This window comes from Zootoca vivipara, chromosome 4, assembly GCF_963506605.1.
Source record: "Zootoca vivipara chromosome 4, rZooViv1.1, whole genome shotgun sequence".
Lineage (NCBI taxonomy): Eukaryota > Metazoa > Chordata > Lepidosauria > Squamata > Lacertidae > Zootoca > Zootoca vivipara.
In genome coordinates this window covers 65,703,446-65,725,166 of record NC_083279.1, presented here as the reverse complement: position 1 = coordinate 65,725,166, position 21,721 = coordinate 65,703,446, and the positions used below count along the sequence as shown (strand labels likewise).

The window sequence follows — 21,721 nt, the reverse complement described above, 5'->3', positions numbered from 1 at the left end:
TTTTGGTTAGATTGGTTTCTTATTATTGCGGTTAATTTTGCCAATAATAGGTATTCATTTACTTTACAGATCCACTCCTCTTTTGTTGGTATTTTTTCTTGTTTCCATTTTGCGGCTATGCTTGTCTTACAGTCTTGATGCTCTCAACAGTTCTGGTAGGTATGGGAATCAGCCTGTGGTTTATGCTGGGAGTAAAATAACAAATATCCATAGCTGGTAACATTTGCAGTCACAGACTTATGTGCAAGGCTGCATATGCCACCAATTTTGTTTTTTTGTTCTTAATACTTTCTGAAATGTAAATTGGTGTGAAATACATCCAGATATTTTTCAAGCATTGCCATTGAATAACTCCTGCTAAATGTTTTTTAGAGGTAAGTTGTGGGTTCAACAACACATGGGAGTATTTTTGCATTCAAGGCTGGTTCCGTGTAAAGCAGTTGCTGTGAAATGGTCATGCTTTGTTCATTCATTTTATTATGGGTGTGGAGAATTAAGTGGCCTTAAAATATTCACATGAACTAGCAGAAAATAGAGCAGACAGAGGGAAGGAAAGCAAATAAGATAACCCACTGTTTTTTTCAACGTCGGCGTTTATCCCGCATTGAAGAATGCCCTTTTCAATACACGATCCCAACACAAAAATGGTATTGCAGTCACAAAATGTGCGCCGGGTCCACTTTACTACAAATAAACTTCTCCAAATAATTTGATAGTATTTATATTCATTTGTCAACAGAGGTTCTCCGTTTAAAATATTTATTTAAGGTTGTGTGAAGGAAGGAAGGGGGAATCTAAATATTACAACATGGAGCACCAATTATGTTGACTGTCTCTTGGGCAATGCAGATTTTTGAGGGAATGTGTCTAGAGATCTTGTGTGGGAACTGTTGGAGGTCCTGGCAGGAACACCATTGGCTGTAGGTGCCATATTGGTGACACCTGCCTTTACCTCTGAGCCACACAACAGCAGCAGCAAACATGAAAGCCACATGTTGTGGAATATTTGTCTTGCTGCCCAGCTGCTAGACTCAGCCATAGATGTCGTGTCAAGGGAAGTTGTTGTTGTTTAGTCGTTTAGTCGTGTCTGACTCTTCATGACCCCATGGACCATAGCACGCCAGGAACTCCTGTCTTGCACTGCCTCCCACAGTTTGGTCAAACTCATGTTCGTAGCTTTGAGAACACTGTCCAACCATCTCATCCTCTGTCGTCCCCTTCTCCTAGTGCCCTCAATCTTTCCCAACATCAGGGTCTTTTCCAAGGATTCTTCTCTTCTCATGAGGTGGCCAAAGTATTGGAGCCTCAGCTTCACGATCTGTCCTTCAAGGGAAGTAGTATCTGCCTATTTGTCACTTCCAGAGAGAGGTTAAGTTCGAAGCAATGCTTCTGAATACCAAGAGCTGGAAACCACAGGAGATGAGAGTGCTCTTGTGCTTGAATCCTGCTTGCAGGTCTCACCACAGGCATCTGGCTGGCCACAGTGAGAACAGGATGCTGGACTAGATGCGCCATTGGCCTGATCCAGTAGGCTCTTTTATGTTCTTAATGCTAGGAGAACAGTGGCTTCAGGAGGAGCTCTAGCTGCCTGGAATGGTTCTGCCAGTGTATCTTTTGTGCTGGTCTCATATCGTAAATTCCCCTGGCAAGGTGTGGCTTCTACCAAATCTTTTAGTCCTTCAGCCAGCACACTTTAAATAAAGGTTGACATGTGACTTGATGAATCACCTTTTCAGTCTAATATGGTTTTGTGTGGGCTAGTTTGGGTCTATCTTTAGGATGTTTTTGCCCAGCTTGTATAAAACACCTTCACTTACCTGGAATAGTTTTAATATTTGGTTTAGGAGACAGGAAAAAAAATATTTTTATTTCTGTGGAACAGCCTCTGTCCACTTATATATTAAAAAACCACACCAAAAACTTGTCAGCATTGGCCAAGGTTCCCTCTTGTTTGGATTGTCTCAAATTTATGTTTTGATGAAGAAGGGGGGAAAGGTACCTCATGGTCAGAAATGAAGGTCTGGAGACTACCAGGCTAATATGTTTTACAGCCACATTATTTATATATTCAATATTTATGCATAACAAATATTATAACGTTCTTTTATATTGTAAACTGCTCAGTGATATTTGAATGAAGGGTAGTATATAAAATGAATGAACGATGAAAAGATAAGCATTGTCTCAAATTGAGCAGTAAGGATATCTGGTAAGTGCTTGGTGATGGAATACTAGCTATTTGGGGACAATTGTACATATTAAATGTGCATCTGTAGGAATGGTTTTATTGTTTTTAGAGTTTGCATTTTGTTTTAATTGGCCTTTTGTTATATAGGTCTTTGGTCTGATCTTCTTACACTTACACTTGAAGGCTCTTCTTTAAGGTATTTTGCACATGCTCAAAGGTCTGCTTTTCCCCTGGTTACTTCACATAAACCAAGACGAAGGCTTCTGGACCGAAATCTGGGTAAGCCTTGGCCCCAAATCCTTGATTTTACAGTTGCAGAACAGGCTGACATAAGGAATTCAGAACAGATCTGAATCAGCTGCACCCCTAGAATGGAATGTTATGCTAGGAAAGTATTTTATAAATGTCAAGGACCCCACACTCCACCCCTTCTCAACTGTAAGTAGCTATGTCCAGTAGAAGCAACTTGTAAAACACAAGGTTTCTCTTACTAGTTAGGCAAGGACAACCACAATGTAGAATGGCCTTTCAGTGCTTGATGCTTGGTGCTAATGAACACCACCTACTATTCTAAACACCCTAAGTCAGTGACATATTTTTCTTCTGAGTCAACATGTTTAGCATCAGGTAGTTGGTCATTTACATTAATCAGGAGTCTGATTAAGGGAATGCTTTGACTATTTTCAGGAAGCTCTTAGCGGCTTAAGTGAATGGAAAACACATACAGTTGTTGTAGCAACAAAGACACTCAACAATTTTGTTGTGATTGCAGACTGGCTTATATAATAACCTACTTAATCAGTTTCAAGTTATCAGTTACTATGTTCCTTTTCTCACACAACCCCCTCTTTTTCATCCCTTCTCTTTAGGCACACACACACAAACACACTGTCAGTGTTGATCACTATCATTTTAACATTTTATGTATTTGTTTGCTTGGCACATTTTTGGCCCATCCCTCATTACTGGAGATCTCAGGGCAGGTTAGGACAGGGTGCTTATTAACCAAGGTTTACTCTGAGGAAACTCATTGGCATAAATTAGCATTGCAAAGTTAGGTCATGTTGTTAATTTCAGTGGGTCTTTGCTGAGTAAAACTTAGTTGAGTATCACCCACAGTTACAAGCTAAAAATACAGTAGCATCAAATCTCATCCCAACTCAACCATCACTCGGTGATACTGGGCTAGTCACTACCTTTCACCTTAACGCATACCACTGGATAAAAAATTCCTACCTTGAGATTTGTAGAGGGAAAGTGAGATGCACATGTTTTTCTTATGCTGCTTCAAACAGTTATTGCTTCCCCCAAAGAATCCTGGTGTAAACAGCCTTCACGGAGGCTTCACTCAACTTTTATTGAAGTTGGTTAAATCACAGCGCTTGCCTTGCCAGGTCGTAACCATCACACCATGAAAGTATATGTGAAGCATATCAAACTCTCTCAAATCCTACAAGCTAGTAGCACATTCGTAATTTGAGTGTGGATCCTAGCGTAAAGAAAATGGCGCCACTTGGAATTAAGAGGAAGTAACAGCTGGCTTGAAGGAGCCCCAAAATTGACAGAAGTCCAATATCTCTTGAGAGGAAAATACTAAAGGGGAAACCCAGCACAGCTCAGTGAAGACTAAATGTGTTAAGTAAGCAAGGAATGATGACTCTGTGTTGATGGGGGGATCAAATGGAATGGACACTGGCATGCTTGGCTTCAGCACAATTGCCCTGTCATCATTGCTACCATGCTGATGAAATGCCAGCTGGCTAATGGATCTGCCATTTTAAAAATAGTTCTGAGGGGGGAAACACAAACACAGTTTTCAAAGAGTGTTAACATCAGAATCCTACACATGTGAACTCAGAAGTAAGCCACATTGTGTTCAATGGGACTTACTCTGAGCTGCAGCCCAAGTGAAGTTATACACGCCTTTGTAAATGTGGCATCTATAAAGAATGAAGTTCGGAGTGTGCATAATCTGGCAAATTTCATCTTAGTTTCTTCGTTGGAGTTCTAAGAGCTGGCAAGACTACTGATGCTTCAGGATTTAAACCATAGCCAAAACCTATTCCCTTCTGAGTATCACTTTTTTTTTTATTTTAAAAAGATGAAACAAAGCAGTAGAGAAGGGCATGACAAAGTATTTCTTTTTGTTCAGCAATATAACAACAGTACTTTTAAATATACTAGAGGTGTTTTTTTAAAAAAAGAATAAATATGTTTTGTTTTGTTTTTGTGGATATTAAATAGGTATGCCTCTATGGAATTGTTATAAAAGAACAAGATATGTGGGCTTTTGCCAGTAAACATTCCATGTCAGGGATCTTTTATAATCTTATTTATATAATTTACAGTAAATATTATGATAACTGTGGTTCTTTTGACTTTTGTCTAGACATTAGGAATTTTATGACTAGTTTTAAACTGCCATGCTACATGGTGTTGTTTTGTAACCACATGAAATATCATCTTGAATTAACAAGTCACTAACTAACAAGTAGACACGATTTACAAGACACTTACCAGAAAATGAAACCTAATTTCCCAGCAGTTACTGGACCTCTTTGCTGGATTCTGCATTTTGCACGCAGCACTCAATGGCTTCTGATAAACAGTAATCAGAGTATTGCTTGCATGGCAGATGTTGGTGCGTGGACTAGAATGGGAAATGGGGAGAGAGGAAGGGAAGAGAGTGTATTCGTTGTCCTTGACAAAGCAGGCATTTCGAGCTGATGCTGTTGCTGTGTTCAAAACGCCAGATGGCCACCATGTGGGGGCAAGAGGCACAATAACGGTGGGCATGAGACCACTTTCTGAGTTAGAGCCAGGATGGGATGTCTACAGTGCCCTAGTTGAAAGTTGGGGTGGAATCTATGGATGTTTGAAGATGGAGTCTTGGATCCAAACTACAGATACATCATCTGGACCATGGTGGTGCCTTTGTGCAACAATTCTACTTTTGTATTGGTATCGTTTTCTCCTCTGTTTAAACTATATATTGATTTTATATTTATGGATTAGATTGTTTATAATTGTTTCTATTTTTAATGCTATATGTTGTGAGTGAGTCACTTTGGGCACAATTTGTGGGAAAGCTGCATCTATGATACTTTCCTGAAAACAAATGGATTTTGTCAAAGCCAGAGGTTGCAGAATGCAATAAAACAGCAGCCTGGAGCAGAAGCAAGACCCACAGGCAACCTCTTGCCTTAGTAATGGAGGAAACTGGCCAATGTAGGCACAGACTTAAAAGGATTATGTTGAACTCAACACAACATTGTCTGGGCCAACTAAATGAATAATGACAAAACAGAAAAGGCCCCCAGCGTTTCCTGTGTAAGGTCACACATGACCAGAACAAACCCTCTTCTTTTTTGTGTGGGGTTGCTATAACCGTTTTGCAAGCAATTCGAAATGGCTCTTCGGAGCTACTTTAGAGAGCTAGAGTTTCAAGGAAGCAAACTTATCCCAATCTTTTTTCTAAAGGAGTGCTGTTGAAGGGTTGCTGCTTAAGCAGTCCAAAGGGTGGATACTAAGCAGTCCCCCTTTGAAATGTCCTCACGTCTCTATGCAAGAGGGGTGAATAAACACAGCTGGATTCCTGAGAGAGTCCGGCTGCAGACATCCTTCCTTTTCCTTGCGAGTCTGACTCCAGTCCAAGCTCTGGACAGGAGGAGGAGAAGGGGGAGTCTTCTGAGACTAGATTCCTTTCCCTTCCCTCCCCTCTTTCTGGCTCTCCTCCTATTTTTCTTGCTGATGTCACAGATAGGAAGCTGACTCATGATGAATAACTATTTGTTGTTCCCCGACAGCCTGCCCTTTTGCAGAAAATCTGTGCTAAGTTTTACAAGAGATTTCTCAACCAGCTCCCCTAAAGTGCTCCAGGCACATTGCTCCTAGCATGATGTCACCGGGAGTAGTCCTGGAAAAGGGGAATTGTATTGCGGCAATCCAGGACTTTAGCCTGCATCGGCTCTATCTGCAATGTGCTCTCCAGCAGCAGTGAGAAACTTGCGCCCTACAAGTCAGCCAAGGGAGAGAGTAGGAAGTGTGGCACCAGTAGTGCAATGACATAATTTTGCACTCCAGAGCTAATGCTTTTACAGTATGTGGCCTTCCTCTTTAGATGGTAATAGGTCAGATTCAGATTTACACTGCAAGCCTAACCATGCCAATGGGGGTTCTTACTCCCAGGTAATTGGGGTTAGAATTGCAGCCTCATTCAGGTTAAGTGTGTTTAGGACTGCAGGACACACTTTCTTGGAAGGAAACCCCACTAATTTAAGCCCCACTGATTTTAATTGGGCTACTCCAAGTATGAACAGGTATGGATCCAACCCTTATTTTTAAAAAGTGACAATCCAGCCCTGCTGATTTTGGGTGCCTTCCTGCTCATCTTGCTTTCATTGAATTGTAGAGTTGGACGGGACCCCAAGGGTCATCTAGTCTAACCCTCTGCTATGCTGAGTGGCACCTTGGCTTTCTGCCCCTATCCTGTCCTAAAGTGGGTGTCACTGCAGCGTTGGCAGCCACTGAAATCTACTTCCCAAGAGCCTCAAGGGAGGATTTCACCTTGTTCCCCAAATACAGGCTTTCTTCTCCAGAACTGGATTCTAGAAGGCCAACCTGAATTTGTTCTCCAAACAGAGTATTGTAAACGCATAACGGATTTACAACCGCAGCCAATCAAATCAGAAGAAAATCCCACTGACTTCAACGGGCCTCCTTCCTAGGTAAGTGTGACTAGCACTGCAGTTTATTATTCGTATTACATCTGTATTCCAACTTTTCTCCAAGGAGCTCAAGATAGTGCAGGTGGTTGTTCTCTCTCCTCCTTTATCTTCCCAACATCCCTGCCAGGTAGAATTGGCTAAGAGACAGCCACTGGCCCTAAACCTCCGGGGGTCAAAGTGCAATCAGATGCAGAGCGAAATATTTGGAACTATCCCCCTTTCTCCCAGCTCGTTAGCTTTCCTGTGCTCGGAAAAATCCTCTTTCTTCCTGACTCTGCGCGCGTCTCTCGCACCCCTCCTCTTTCGATCCTCCCCTCTCCCTGTTATCCCGGAGGGAACGAACCATTGTAGCCGGGAGGGGTGTGTGTGAGTGTGTGTGGCGGAGCTCTTCGGCTGGAGCTTGGATACCCTAAGGGGCGGGACTGGCTTCGGCTGCGCGGGGAGGAATAGGAGCAGCAGCAGCAGCAGGAGGAGGATCCTGTCGGGCTGAGGAAGGAGGCGGGAGGGGGGGGTCTCTCTTGGTAAGGCGCCCGCGATAGGAGTCTCCGGAGTGGCTGGAGAAGGCGAAGGATGCACAAAAGGCAGCAGCGCCAGGAGGTGAGTGAGGCGCTGCCTGGAGCAACTGCTTTTGTCCCGCGCGCTTTTGGGTATCTGCGCGCCCGCGCGCACAACGTGCGGGGAGAAGGAGCGCAGAAAGCGCGCAGCAGACAGCTTGTGTGCGGGGCAAGGGAGCGCTGCCTAAGAAAGGCAAGTCCGTCTCTCCGTCCGGAAGCTAAACAAAACCCAGGAGAGGATTGTAAACTTCGCCCTGAAGTTTTGTTTTGTTTTGTTTTTTTGGAGGGAATGAATTTTGGAGGGCATCTCCAGAAAGGGCACCTACTTAACAACCCAAAACCTGTCTCTCTGTTGCCCACCAGGATTCCCTGCTCTTTTATGCTCCGTGGCAGACAGATTTGTTTTGTCTTTCATGGGGGAAGATTTACTGGTCGCTTTGCATGCATTTTAATCTTGCTGGGCTTTTTGCTTTTGCAAACTGTGGCGCGTTTGTTTTTCAACTTCTACAAATTTCTGCTAATGGACTTGCTTAGAGTAGGTTAAAAGCCTCTGCTGAGAAGAAACGGGGACAGCACAGCATTTGTTTTGTTTTTTTGCAAGTCCAGGGCACTGTTGACTTAATGTAAACTGTTCTCTTCCGCTGAGAATCATTCAGCAGAGCTTTGGTTAGGAACCCTCTGTAGCTGAAGGATTAGTGCTTGCCTTGAAAGAGACTTTGTACAAACACAGCTAGGCAGTTTCCTCTCACCCACTTGCTGTTTCCTCCTGTAGGGTTTTCCTCTTTTGTATGCTATCCCAGATGATTGTTGCCCTTTAAAAATGTCTCTTAAAGGAAGCTTTTTGTGTTCTGTTCTCTCTCTCTCTGTCTCCCTCTTGATAAGCCCAAAGACTTCATCTGTGCATTCACAAATAGGATCTGTTTGGTGATGCTATCCTCAGTTTTGCATAGTTTTCCTAAGCAAATGAAGATGTGATTTTACTGCTCTTATTCAAGCAAAGTACACTGGTTGTTGTCAGGAGAGTACAGGACAGAAGTTGAAACATGTGCTTCAGATCACATAATCCAGAACTTGAGCCTGGAAAATGATAGCTGTGTTTGTCTGTTACAGCAAACACACACATACACAGAGAGAGGGGGAGAGAGAGACGTCTTGTGGTGTCTTAAAGACTAACAGATTTATTGTGGCATAAATGTTTGTGGACTCGTCAGACGCACAAAGCGGTAGTCATGGTAGACTGTTTACGTATTTTAAATCTGTAGGATAATTTACCCAGAAATGCTTATGAAATGCTGAATCAAGTTTTCTCTAAGATGTCACTAGACTCTGTCATTTTTGTGATCAAAGTATAACATGTTGAACTTACAATCACGGTGATGAAGAGATGGATAGCCCCTTTACTGCAGTTTGGTCCAGTATATAGACTGAATGGTAGCCAACACAATGCCTTTCCAATGTTACCAGATTCTATCTCCCATCAGCCCCAGCCAGTATGGGGCGAATGGCCAGGAATGATGGGGGCTGAAGTTCAACACATGGAGGACAACGTGTTGGCTCTGCCTGGCATAGGTTGCTGAACTGTGATCTTCTGGACTGGAGTTTAAGTCTCAGTTGTGTCAAAAATGCAGGATGTCTTTGGATAATACAATCAGTGCTACCCTTACGTCAGGCATGGGGAACCTCTGGCCCATTGGATGTTGTTGGACTCCAGGTAGCGTAGCCAATGTTCTGGGAGGAGAAAAGCTGTGTCCCCATCTCTGCCTTAAGTGAGTGCACAGGTTCCTTGCATTGGCATTTTTGCTCTTCCACTGCAACTTGTGCAAAATTGGAGGTCACTCATACAGCTTGCACAGATATGCAAGTACTGTACAGAGAATGTGAGCACAGAGAGTTCATTCCCTTGTTAGTTAGCACTTCTAGTATCATCCAAAGTTGCCATAGTGTGTGGTAAATCTCTGATCATCTTTTAAACAGAAATAATGGAAACCCACTTCAAAGCTATTGTGAAGACAAGAAAGACTGCTAAATTCTTTACAGAACATAAAGGCTATGTGCATAGGTTGTATAGATGTAAGCAGTAGCTTTCCTTAAGTTATACTCTGTAGCAGTCTTCTGCAGGGGATGGATTTGGTGAAGTGCGTCACCTTCACTGAGTAGACCTTGGAATTCAAACATCATCATTGACTGACATGTGAGAACCGGTTGGGACTGGTTGACTATTATGGGAAGCAAGTTATAGAGTAGCGCCACCATCTAGATTCTGGTTCTTATGATGATTAGCTATATGGGAGGTTAAGACTGTGCCTGCACCTCGGAATATTCTAAAGCTCATAATATAGCAGTTGCTTCTTCATAAAATTAGGGAACTGAATAAATGTTTTCAAGTTTAGAAAAACTTCAATGTATGAATAGCTTTTCCAATTGGAGGGGTAGAATGCTGACTATATTATAGACAATTTCAGAGGCTGAGCAGAAGGAAAGGAGGCTGTGTGAATCTCAATTTATATTCCAGGACTAGAAGGGCTAAAATAATGGGTGGCAGACACATTGGTTTAGCATAGGATCCCCTATTCCTTTAAGCAACAACAGTCTGCTAAAACAAAGATACATCTGCATGCTTTCAACTTGCTCTGCTATACTTCTTCCTTCCTGATAATTATGGGACATAATTAATTCTATTTTGTTTGCACTTATGCATCTTCTATTTGATAAGGGATCTTGTTTGCCCTTGTAGTAAGGTAAAGGGACCGCTGACCGTTAAGTCCAATCGCAGATGACTGTGGGGTTGCGCGCTCATCTCGCTCTATAGGCCGAGGGAGCCGGTGTTTGTCCGCAGACAGCTTCCGGGTCAAGTGGCCAGCATGACTAAGCCGCTTCTGGCGAATCAGAGCAGCTCACGGAAATGCTGTTTACCTTCCCGTTGGAGCAGTACCTATTTATCTACTTGCACTTTGACGTGTTTTCGAACTGCTAGGTGGGCAGGAGCTGGGACCGAACAACGGGAGCTCACCCCATCGCAGGGATTTGAACCGCCAACCTTCTGATCGGCAAGCCCTAGGCTCTGTGGTTTAGACCACAGTGCCACCCGCGTCCCTCATGCCCTTGTGGTACAGACTCCTATATAGTTTAGTTTGACTGGTCTTGCTATGATTCCCTGAACCACAAAACCACTGTGGAATGAATCCTCTTGGTGGTGGTTGGCCTCTGTACAATGCAGCCTAATGCATTTATGCCACTGTCACTCAAAAATCAAGGGCGAAATAAAAGCATATTCAGTTTGCTTTGCTTTTAAAATGGATTTAAGAAAAAGGCAAAGGGATCACTGTCCTTATAAAGAAGGGCAATGTCTGCTGTTGGCAAAGGTCTTTTCACAGCTCAGTGTGAGGTTTGGGAGATTCCAGGAAATCTAATGAGAATGAAAAATGCACTTGGTGAGAACACTTAGGAACTTATGCATATTTTCATTGGAAATTCTAACCTGGGAACAGGTCGTCTGAAATTGAAAAAGGTAATATGGAAGATAATATAGAACCCATAAAGATTCATATGTTGCAGCTCTAAACCTCCATTGAAGTGATATACAGTCGTACCTTGGTTTTTGAACAGCTTAGTTCTCAAACGTTTTGGCTCCTGAACGTCCCAAACCTGGAAGTGACTGTTCCGGTTTGTAAACTATTTTTGGAAGCCAAATGTCCGATGGGGCTTCTATGACTTTTATGACTTCTAGTAGCCGCAATCAGAAACCGCACTTTGGTTTCTGAACGTTTTGGAAGTCGAATGGAGTTCCGGAATGGATTCCATTCAACTTCCAAGGTACTAGGTTTCCAGAACTCTCATAAGGTTTTGTCCTCCCACAGAGGTGGAAGATATGTTGACTTGTATTATCTCTCCCATAGCAAGGGAGCTATGGACTCTTAACTCCTTCTCCCGCTGAAACAGCAGTGGATCTTCCTATGGTACATGGAAGTACAAAATAAATGTCAAAAGTTAAGGTTGCAGATCATACTTCAGTCATTGGCTGTAATAAAGAGATTGAATTATGGTGCTGGAGGAGACTCTTGAGAGTCCCATGGACTGCAAGAAGATCAAACCTATCCATTCTGAAGGAAATCAGCCCTGAGTGCTCACTGGAAGGACAGATCGTGAAGCTGAGGCTCCAATACTTTGGCCACCTCATGAGAAGAGAAGACTCCCTGGAAAAGACCCTGATGTTGGGAACGATTGAGGGCACAAGGAGAAGGGGACGACAGAGGACGAGATGGCTGGACAGTGTTCTCGAAGCTACGAACATGAGTTTGACCAAACTGCAGGAGGCAGTGCAAGATGTGCTATGGTCCATGGGGTCACGAAGAGACGGACACGAATAAACAACAACAAGAAGAAATATTTACTTTATGTCAAAAAGCTCATTTTAATTCTGCCTCCTCCTTTGTGGGAAAATTGGGGAAATCGTTACAGCATGTAGTTGGTGTACAATTCTAGGCATCTAGGCATTCTGCCTTGTCTTTTTTTCAATCCTGCTTCTAGCTTTGGGACACAGTTTGCTTCAGTTGTTTCGAGATCAAGTTAGGAAGTTTCTGACCACTCTGGAGCATCTCACACTATGCATGTCCAGATATTGATAAACCATAATCTTTATTTTGTGAGCACATGGGTTGTCCTTGAATGCATGTGTGAGTTTCCTGGTTGATAACCTGTGGGATTCTTTAGTGATCATATCTGCACTTGTTGTTACCAGCTCTGTTTGTTGAAAGATAGCAAGCAGCCAAAGGTTCAGAGTAAAGTGTGGTAATACCAGGGCCGTCTTAAGCATGTCGGGCGCCCTGGCACCGTTGTGCGGCTGGTGGGCGGGCGCAGTTTGACTGGACTTAACCATCCAGGAGTCCTTTACCTTTACCTTACCTCTAGGTACTGTAAGCACTGTAGGAGGACCTTATTATTTGAGTTGGCTTATATCACTGGAATTATTTGTAGTGGTTGAATTTACCTTAAAGCTTTATATGTGTGGTAGATATTACCTGTGTGCTGGTTTTAGATGTGTTCCAAGCCTTTGAGATAGGACGGAATATAAGTCATGATTAATAAGAATAAATCTTCTTCAGTTTTAGAAAATGGATGTGAGTTTGAAAACTGAAGGGAAGCTATTTTATAGAAATCTATGGCTACAGTCTACTACGGTAAGAGCAATTTGTTCTGGGATTGTCTTATTAACATTCTGTAGCACTCAGACATTCTTGAGTAAGTACCTTGATAATTACAGTACTGTACAGTATGTTATGTTAACTGCTGCTTGCTACTTCCATCGCTGATGAGGTTTACTTCACATTTGGCAACACTGATGCTGTGGTTCTTGCTCCTATTAAAATGCTTTGACCATATGGAGCTATGAAGCAGTCAAACGCGTTTTAGTTGTTACCTCGAATACATTGTCAGCATATGACATTAGGGAGAGAAAAACGAAGAGGAGGTGGTAGTTGGATCCAAGTATAGATAACTATTATGAGTTAAAAACAAGATGGAATAAGGCTGCAGTCCTAGGCACACTTACATGGATGAACTGAGTGGGGTTTTCTGGGGAAATGTGTTGGATCAGGCTGCGTGTTTTGAACAGGTTCTTCAGAGAAAACCAATTACTATATGTTTTGTGTAGGGAAAGAATAAATTGATAATCATACTAGCATTTGAAACAGGATTTTTTTTAAAAACAAAGTGGCAAAAGTAAAAAAAAAAGGAGATGAGGACCAAGATGTAAATAGTTACAAGGACTAAAAGAACAAGAGCAATTAGAAGCCCCAAATGCATTTTGTTATGCTCTTATTCCACCTGTATGTTTTATTTCCATTGTTGTACCAGTGAAGTAAATACAGAACTGCATGTGAGTGCCGGTTGTCCCTTTTCTGAGGATCCTGCAGTGACAGGAATGGTGATATATACTACTCTCTGGTACTTCATGTGTTCTTTCAGGGATCAAGAATCTTAAGCCTGCTTCCGGACAGCTTTAAAACAGTTCTGTCTGCTTCCCAACATCCAGAGTTAGTTTGCCTTAAGCCAAAAGCAACACTTTTATAATGTTCATTGCATGGGGGCAGGGTCTACTCGTTGAGGTTTGAGGTTTCTTTGACTGAAAGGTCATTGTTCTAAATTTCAGTTGAAATGTAATGGTTTCCTTGCCATATGGCCAGAGTTTTAAAGCCTCCTCTCCTCCGATATTATTAACCTTTTAAATGATGTCCCGCAGTGGTAGTGCATCTGCTTTGTTTGCAGAAGATGCCACGTTCTTCAGAATATCCTGGTAAAGCTGGGAAGGATTCCGTCTGAAAACCAGGAGAAAAAGAACAAAATGAGAATATAAAATCTAGGTTGATTGGCTTATACAATTTTGAATTCGCTTGTTTTGTTTTTGTTGGAAGCTCCCATTCATCCTCATGCATCCATGAGATCTACAGCTTTGCCTACAAAAACCAGCAAAGGGTGCTATGGCAAGTGAAAGACTAGCACATTTGCTTTGCGACAAACTCATATGTATGAAGTATTGTCCTTAGTTAGCATAAACATATTTGCATTGATTTAGACAGATGATAGTCAGTGGGTGAAGGATGTTATGCAAACCATAGGTGTGTCCTGTTGCAATTGACAGTCAAATGCAAACAAGGTGATGCGAAAAGGGGAATGACAAATGAGTACGAAGCCCTCTCGACTTGTAAGGAACCTTCAAAACAAGAGGAGTCATTGACATAAATACTGGATAAGGAAGAATTCCTTTCTGGAGGGAGCTATCTGCTCTTAGGCTCTGTTCACTCCCCATTTGATAGATGTCAGGTCTGCAAATGAATTCCAGCTCAGCAGCGGCTGATAGGTAGAAACCCACTGATGCAGGGGTGGAGAACCTCAGGGCCACCAAGCCTCTCTTATCTGGCCCTTGGAATCCTCCCCAGGCCACATCCCCTATTGGTCCTGCTTTGCGTCCTGGTTTTGCCTGGTTGGATTGTGTCCTTGAATTCTGATAAAAACACTGTGATTCCCTAAACGGAGAACAGAGAGGGGTGTGTGAAACTTGGTCTCCTGTACAAAGGTAAAATCTGCAACGATTGCTCAGCCGCATTTGCCACCTGCTGCTGACATTTTGCCCTAGAAGGAAATGTGGCCGCCAAGCTGAAGAAGGTCGTATCCCTCGGTTTCTCTGTTGAAAATAATAAAAACAATCAATTCATCTCATCACACCCATACCCTTCAATAGAGTGTTGGATATAGGCTGCAATTTTAAACACTAATCCAAGTGAGATACATTTTATTGGAGCTGGGATTTTATATATATAAATTGCCCTGGGATTGAAAAGTGTCCTATAACTACCTTAATTAAAATCAAATCAAATATTTCCATTAAATAGAGGGAAGCTTACTTCCACAAATAACAGACACAAGATTGTGCTGTAAGGCTATAGTCCTGTTCACTTACTGGTATTTGAGAAATCTGCATGGATTGCAGTGCACCTTATTTGCAAGTAAGCATAACAAAGATATATCAGACTTTGCATTTCAGGTTTATGAGCTTCTTGAGAAGGAGAATCTGAGCACCAACCTCAGCTGTGGAACTTCTAATTTTTCTCCCAAGAATACTAATAGTAGATTTCTAAACAGACTTAACATCACAGGTATCTGATGATGACTGTAAATCAGACAAAATGACGACACCCTTCTTTTCAAAGTATATTTGGTTGGGTTTTGTATCAAGCCAGCAAAACTTTTCTAATCTGTACGTGTGTATCCTCCTACCTATGTACATCCTGAAGATAGCCTTAAAAATATTTGTCCAATAGATGTGGTCACCAAAAATGTAGATTATCTAGCAAACTACTGTAATACTACCCGTTTGTTAAAAGATGCTGCTCTTGCAGTGTTCCACGTTATTTCCTCTGAGGAAAAGAAAAAGTCATAAGCACTTCCTCTGCCAGTCTTTTCCCACAATTGTAGTGTTACAAGAGTACTTTCCAGTGGTAAATTGTGGTTTGTATGTCAGGTTCTTTCTATAACTCTTCTGTGACACTAACCCCCACCATAAAGTTTTTACATGCAACAGTCTGATAGACACCAATATCATCTTACTTCATTAATACATATACCCCAAATGTAACCGAACGACAACCTCAATGAATATTCAGGTTCATTGGATGATACCAATTTCTAGTGTAGTGAGAGAAGAAGAGAAATGTCTTTCTATCCACCTTCTCTATACCATGCCTGATTATATATAGCTGTACATTTAGCTATTTTAGATAGATTTAGATATAACTTTATTGTCATTGTCATAGTAAAACAAAATTGAATGCTGTCCCATGAAAACAAAAACACAATTACAGCCACATATACACATACATACTTACGTGCCTTTTCTCTAAACTGAAAAGCTCCATGTTTTTTAATGTCACCTCACCTTACTACCTTGAGTTGCTGCAGGCCATTGTTCATTGTTGAATATTACTTCGTTTGATATAAGTTGCTTATTTTAAAGTTATGTTTTATTCTCACATTTTTGTATTGGATTATATTGTTATAAGGTGTACATTCTTTGTTTCTTCAGCTTGTAAACTGCCTTGGGTATAGTAAAATAGAAAGACAGTATACAAATTAAAAGGGATGGTGCTGATGGTGATTTTGGATGCCCCTTTCTGCCCCTTTTCCAGCTCTACAATACCCTCTTTGAGGGTATTCTCACAGCATAGATTTGTATAATGGCATTGTGGCAATGACAGTTTTATTTATTTTCAATTCCTTTCCTAATGATCTACGACATGGAAATCTCCATTTTCATAGCAGCTACCCATTGGGTCAAACTACCCATGGTTGGCCCTAAGATCTCATTTGTGGTCAGTCACTGCCAGTTCAGACCCCAAGAGCATATATGTGAAGTTAGAAAATTTTGCCCCAATTTGTATCACTTGACACTTTTTTCATGGAGTTTGCCATTTGCATACCCTATAAGGCAGTTTGGATACATCCTTTGGAAACTCCCCATGACCCGACCCCCTTTTAACCACCCCAAATAATGTGGTATAATCAGCAAACTTGGCCAGCTTACTTCTGACCTCAAACTCCAGGTCATTTTATGAACACGTTAAAAAGCACAGATCCCAATCCTTATCCTGGGGGGACTCTGGTTCTTTTTGTTTGTTTGTTAATCTTTCCATTGTGAGAACAGTTTATTTCTGCTCTAGCAGTCTTTGGTGTTGTACTGTACCAAAAGCTTTTTGAAAGTCCAGATAACTTCATCCACATGCTTACTGAAAAAGCTAACTCCAAGAGGTTACCATAGTTAGAAATGACAAATTTGTGGAGGCCATGCTGGCTCTTCATCAATACTTCTTCTATGTGCTTTCCACCAGTGTTCCTAGAACATACAGGTACATTAAGTTAAGATAGTTTCCCATATCCTCCCTGAATCCCTTATTTAAAATTGGTGTTACATTGACCACTTCCTGGTGCTCAGATAAAGAAGCCACTCTTAGAGACCAGTTGCAAGGGGTCAGGTATTATTTTTGTTTCTTTTTTTAAAAGAGCAGCAATTACATATTTAAGTTCTTTAAGAGCTGTTGGATAGATGCCATCTGGACCCTGAAATGCGTTCATTTCAAATCTGTGATGTGGCTGCTGTTTGCCTCAGTTCCTCAGATTCCCTCAGAAAATCACTTCAACCACAGGATCTGCCCTCCATTTTCCAAAGTAGAATAATACCTTAAATGGTAATAGTAGCTTTCAAACGTTTGTGTGTGTCTCAAACAGCTTTATTTTCACCTGGAATGGTTTTGAAAAGAATAACGGAATTGGGACAATTAAGAAAAAAATCCAGTGTTTTAATAAATTGTTTGGTTGTGAGAGAAATGCATACCAGTAAATCAGGATCCACACAGATTTAATGCATTACTTTGACTTTTTAAATGGCTATGACAATGTTGTAAGTGTACTTCTATGGGGGAGGGGTTAATCTGAAACATCTGGATCCACAAGTTGTTTTTTTTGCTGAAATACATATTGTTGGATGTGTCCTTAAACTCTCTCACTGCCAAATTCTCTCTTAGTTCCTGATTTCAGAACTTAGTAGCTGTCAAATGTGTCAAAACACAGCCTCTTAGTAAGTGATTTGTAGAACAGATGCCACAAATTGGCAGTCCTGAATCAGATTACAGATTTTCTAGTTGCAAATTTGGGACTCTCACCTTTCCCCCACGACTTTAGAAAAGAGACCTTTGTTTTGCGTTATCATTCTGATCGCATGATTTGATTTTGATGGTAAATGTATCAAAACCTTGTGTGGTGTTTCTGTGATCATAAAATTCATTTTGGGAGGCAGAAATGCACATTGCAGTTAGACTTGTGTAATGTTCAGATGTGTGCCATATGGGGAGTTTTCGGCCTTTCTATCATCGTCAGCTCTTTCTAGCATCACACTTGCATTTATTATGTTCTTCGCTTCTAAGGTATAAAACTTGGCTTTCTGCTGTTTGGGTGTGAACAGGCCGTATTTTGCTTATTAAGTGATGGTAAGGTTCCCAAGAAATACACCACGATTCAAGGAGGGACAGTATATAGCCCTGCATTGACACAACTGTTGTTTTCATAGAGAAGTTCATTTCCCTTAAGTTCTATACAGTATTATAGAGCAAGGAGGGAAAACCTTTGGCGCTGCAGAAGTTGTTGGACTCTAAATCCCACCAGCCTCAGCCAGCATGGCCAACAGTCAGGGTTGAGAGGAGCTGTTCAACAACATCAGGAGGGTCCCACTTTACTATCCCTGTCATGAAATGTTTAGTTTCTCATTGAGGAAGGGTGGGGTTTGTTTGTTTTTGTAATTATTGAGACCAAGAACTAAGAGAGAAAGCAAAGAAGGCCCTTCAACATGATTTGTGGGGGGGAATACTGCTTGCTTCCTCCAACCAAATTGTTCTCCGTTACCCCTTGACTGCATCTCCTACTCTTGAAAGAGAATAACTTCACAGCTACATATCACTTTCAGTACATATACATGAATTAAGAGTACAACTTAATGGCTTGGATCCTGAATTCCTTTCCATGAACCTAACAGGGCTCTGTTAGCAGACTCTACACATTTCTCTGTGTACCCTGAAAGCAGGAAGCAGGGTGGGGGAAAATCTTCTGAACAGAATGTCATTATGTTATGGGGGTGCTTCAACAGAAATAGGTAATGGGGAGCATTCCCCTTTCACAAACAGAAGTACTTTCCACTTGTCCAGCACTGAACTTCTGATCCTATGAAGCTACCGTGTTTCTCATATTATAAGACACGTCTTATATTTATTTTTTCCTCAAAAAAACACACTATGGCTTATTTTCAAGGGATGTCTTATTTTTTTCCTCCTCCCCCTGCCACGGCCGGCATTGCTGCTGCGCCTATCACTATGTCTTATTTTCGGGGTATGGCTTATATTCCTTGAATGCTTAAAAATCCTGCTATGGCTTATTTTATGGGTATGTCTTAAAATATGAGAAACAGGGTAGTAATAACATGAATTTTAAAGTTTCAATTTCGATTAATCGATGTTATCTTTCTCTTAGTCTGCAAAGTATTTGTAACAAAGCCCTTTCTTTCCCAACAATTCATTTCTTTTCAGTGCACAAAGGGAACAGGCTGATTTATGTTAGTTTTGTTCTCAGAGTGTTGTTACCGTACTCACAGGTGTGAAGAGTGGGGAAGCCGAGAGAAAATACGGATTTGTTTAAAATATTTTAAGTGTAGCTAAACCTTTAATTTAGCATAGCGAAACCTTGAATTATGGTGCTGGAGGAGGCTATCAATTCTGAAGGAAATCAGCCCTGAGTGCTTACTGGAAGGACAGATCCTGAAGAAGAAAAGAAGAGTTTGGATTTGATATCCCACTTTATCACTACCCGAAGGAGTCTCAAAGCAGCTAACATTCTCCTTTCCCTTCCTCCCCCACAACAAACACTCTGTGAGGTGAGTGGGGCTGAGATACTTCAAAGAAGTGTGACTAGCCCAAGGTCACCCAGCAGCTGCATGTGGAGGAGCAGGGAAGCGAACCCAGTTCCCCAGATTGGAACTGAGGCTCCAATACTTTGGCCACCTCATGAGAAGAGAAGACTCCCTGGAAAAGACCCTGATGCAGGGAAAGATGGAGGGCACAAGGAGAAGGGGACGACAGAGGACGAGATGGTTGGACAGTGTTCTCGAAGCTACGAACATGAGTTTGACCAAACTGCGGGAGGCAGTGGAAGACAGGAGTGCCTGGCGTGCTCTGGTCCATGGGGTCACGAAGAGTCGGACACGACTAAACAACAACAACAAACCTTTAATGAGATTTTAAGTCCAGGTTAAAAACTAGTGTTGATCTGATACTGCAATCCAGACCTGGCTTTGCACTCCCTCTGGCATCTCCCTGCCACTCCGTTTGTGCAGAGCTTCCTATTCTGCATTGCTGTGGCAGGTAGAAGTGCTGTGGGTGGCGTCTCACAGATGTGGGGAAATGTAGTCCTGAACAGACAGGCAGTGTCTTATACGGCACAGCGTGGGAAGTCAAACTAGGACTGAAGCACACGTAAGGTCTGCATTAGTGCATTTTGCTAGGGCTGCTGTATAATCAGTTTCGCAAAATTGAGTTAACATTAATCCAGGGCAGTCCTTGGCATTCATGAAACAGCTGCTACTGGTGGCCCTGACAGAGGGCATTCCCAGGCAGAGAGAGGCTGTGTTGGACCAGGATCACATGACTGCATAGGCTTGGTGTGGGTCCAGTTCCTGAGCCTGCTTTGGAATGGTGCATCAGTTAAAAGTTTGCCTGTGTGAGTTGATGGGCTGCTAAGTCCTGCTGCCGCTTGTCCAGAGCTTGAAATGCGCCCTAAGTGGCTGCTTTTTCTTTCAGACAAATTCTTAGTGAGGCTAAACTACTTCACAGATTTTGTACATTGTACATTTTCCTTCCGATTTTTAGACAGGACAGATTAAGTCTTTTTGTTGTTGTTGTTGCATCTCATGCACAGTTAATTTATTATGTGATCGGAATGATTTTGGTTTACTCAGCATGTTAGCATACTTGTCCAAATATAATGATGATTGTCCTTTTCCATCGCAGATGAAAATGTTAGGGTTGAAAGCTGTCAAATGCTGTGAGGTAAACTGGCGCAGAAGCAATTAAAAAAATATTTTTAAAAAGAGTATTTTGTGGAGAGAACCTTGTCAGTCAAAGGAAACACTGATTAAAAAGGCAGAGATTACAAATAATAAAACAATTGTATGGAGTTTTCTGCATTTGATTTTTAGAGGGCTCCATTTGGAGAAATACCCAACAGTAAATGCTATACAAAATAAAATCCTGCATCTTTAACAGAGGGATTAGTAACATTTGATAACTTTCCTGTTTTCAGCAATATTTGTTTATTTTTTCATACTAAAATGTTTCAATAGTAACACATGAAATGATTTAAACAGAAAATGTTACCAGCAGGTGCTAAAACAAAACAAAAAGAATAATAAAATGCTCCACAAATCTATTGACAAGCTGGAATGTGTGCAGAAGAGGGTGACCAAGATGATCAAGGGTTTGGAAACTAAGCCTTATGAGGAACGGTTGAGAGAGTTGAGTATGTTTAGCTTGGCTAAGAGAAGACTAAGAGGAGATATTATAGCCGTCTTTGGATACTTGAAGACCACAGGAGTGATGGGGGGACAATTCTGCCTAAGAGCAATGACACATTATCAAGTCCTGTCACTCTGGGGAGGTGGAAGGTGGAAGGCACTCCCCATGTTGCCACTGTGTGGTATTCAGCGTTACTCAGTGTAGACACATTAAAATTAATGAACATGACTAAGTTAGATGCATTGATTTCAGTAAGTCAACTCTTGAAGAAAAACTTAGCTGAAGGTATTTTGAAATACCAGTACCTTTTTCAAAAAGGTAAAGGGGGGGGAGATAGGGCATCACTGAAGCCCTTTGGCCACCTTATGTATGTTTAATATATATATATATATATATATATATATAAGTTTTTGTGTTTCCCTATGTATTTTAAGCATGTGCCCATAGAAATCTCCACAGAAGCAGGAAGAGGCACATTGGACTTTAATGGGTCCATTCATTTATTTATTTTTAAAAAATCAATTTTTATTAAATTTTTCAATTGCAAACTAATCATATCATATCAATTATTCCAAATTATACTATGGGTCCATTCATTTCTAGTGCTCAGTGATCCCCCCCCTTTTCTGAGTGGGTGGAGAGCGTGCC

At 41.5% G+C, this 21,721-nt stretch overlaps 1 protein-coding gene across 10 annotated transcripts in view; it reads left to right on the top strand.

Annotated features, from left to right (window-relative positions):
* Window positions 1-6,802: 6,802 nt before the first annotated feature.
* PHLDB2 (pleckstrin homology like domain family B member 2) overlaps window positions 6,803-21,721 on the top strand; it is a 77,058-nt gene continuing 62,139 nt past the window's right edge. For 4 of the 10 annotated variants that reach the window (XM_035116344.2, XM_035116342.2, XM_060273680.1 and 1 more), the window contains exon 1: window positions 7,678-12,646. In XM_035116344.2, the coding sequence (XP_034972235.2) occupies window positions 12,628-12,646 (19 nt within the window). In that variant the 5' untranslated portion in view covers window positions 7,678-12,627. The other 6 variants (XM_060273679.1, XM_035116334.2, XM_060273678.1 and 3 more) reach the window with 5 other exon arrangements.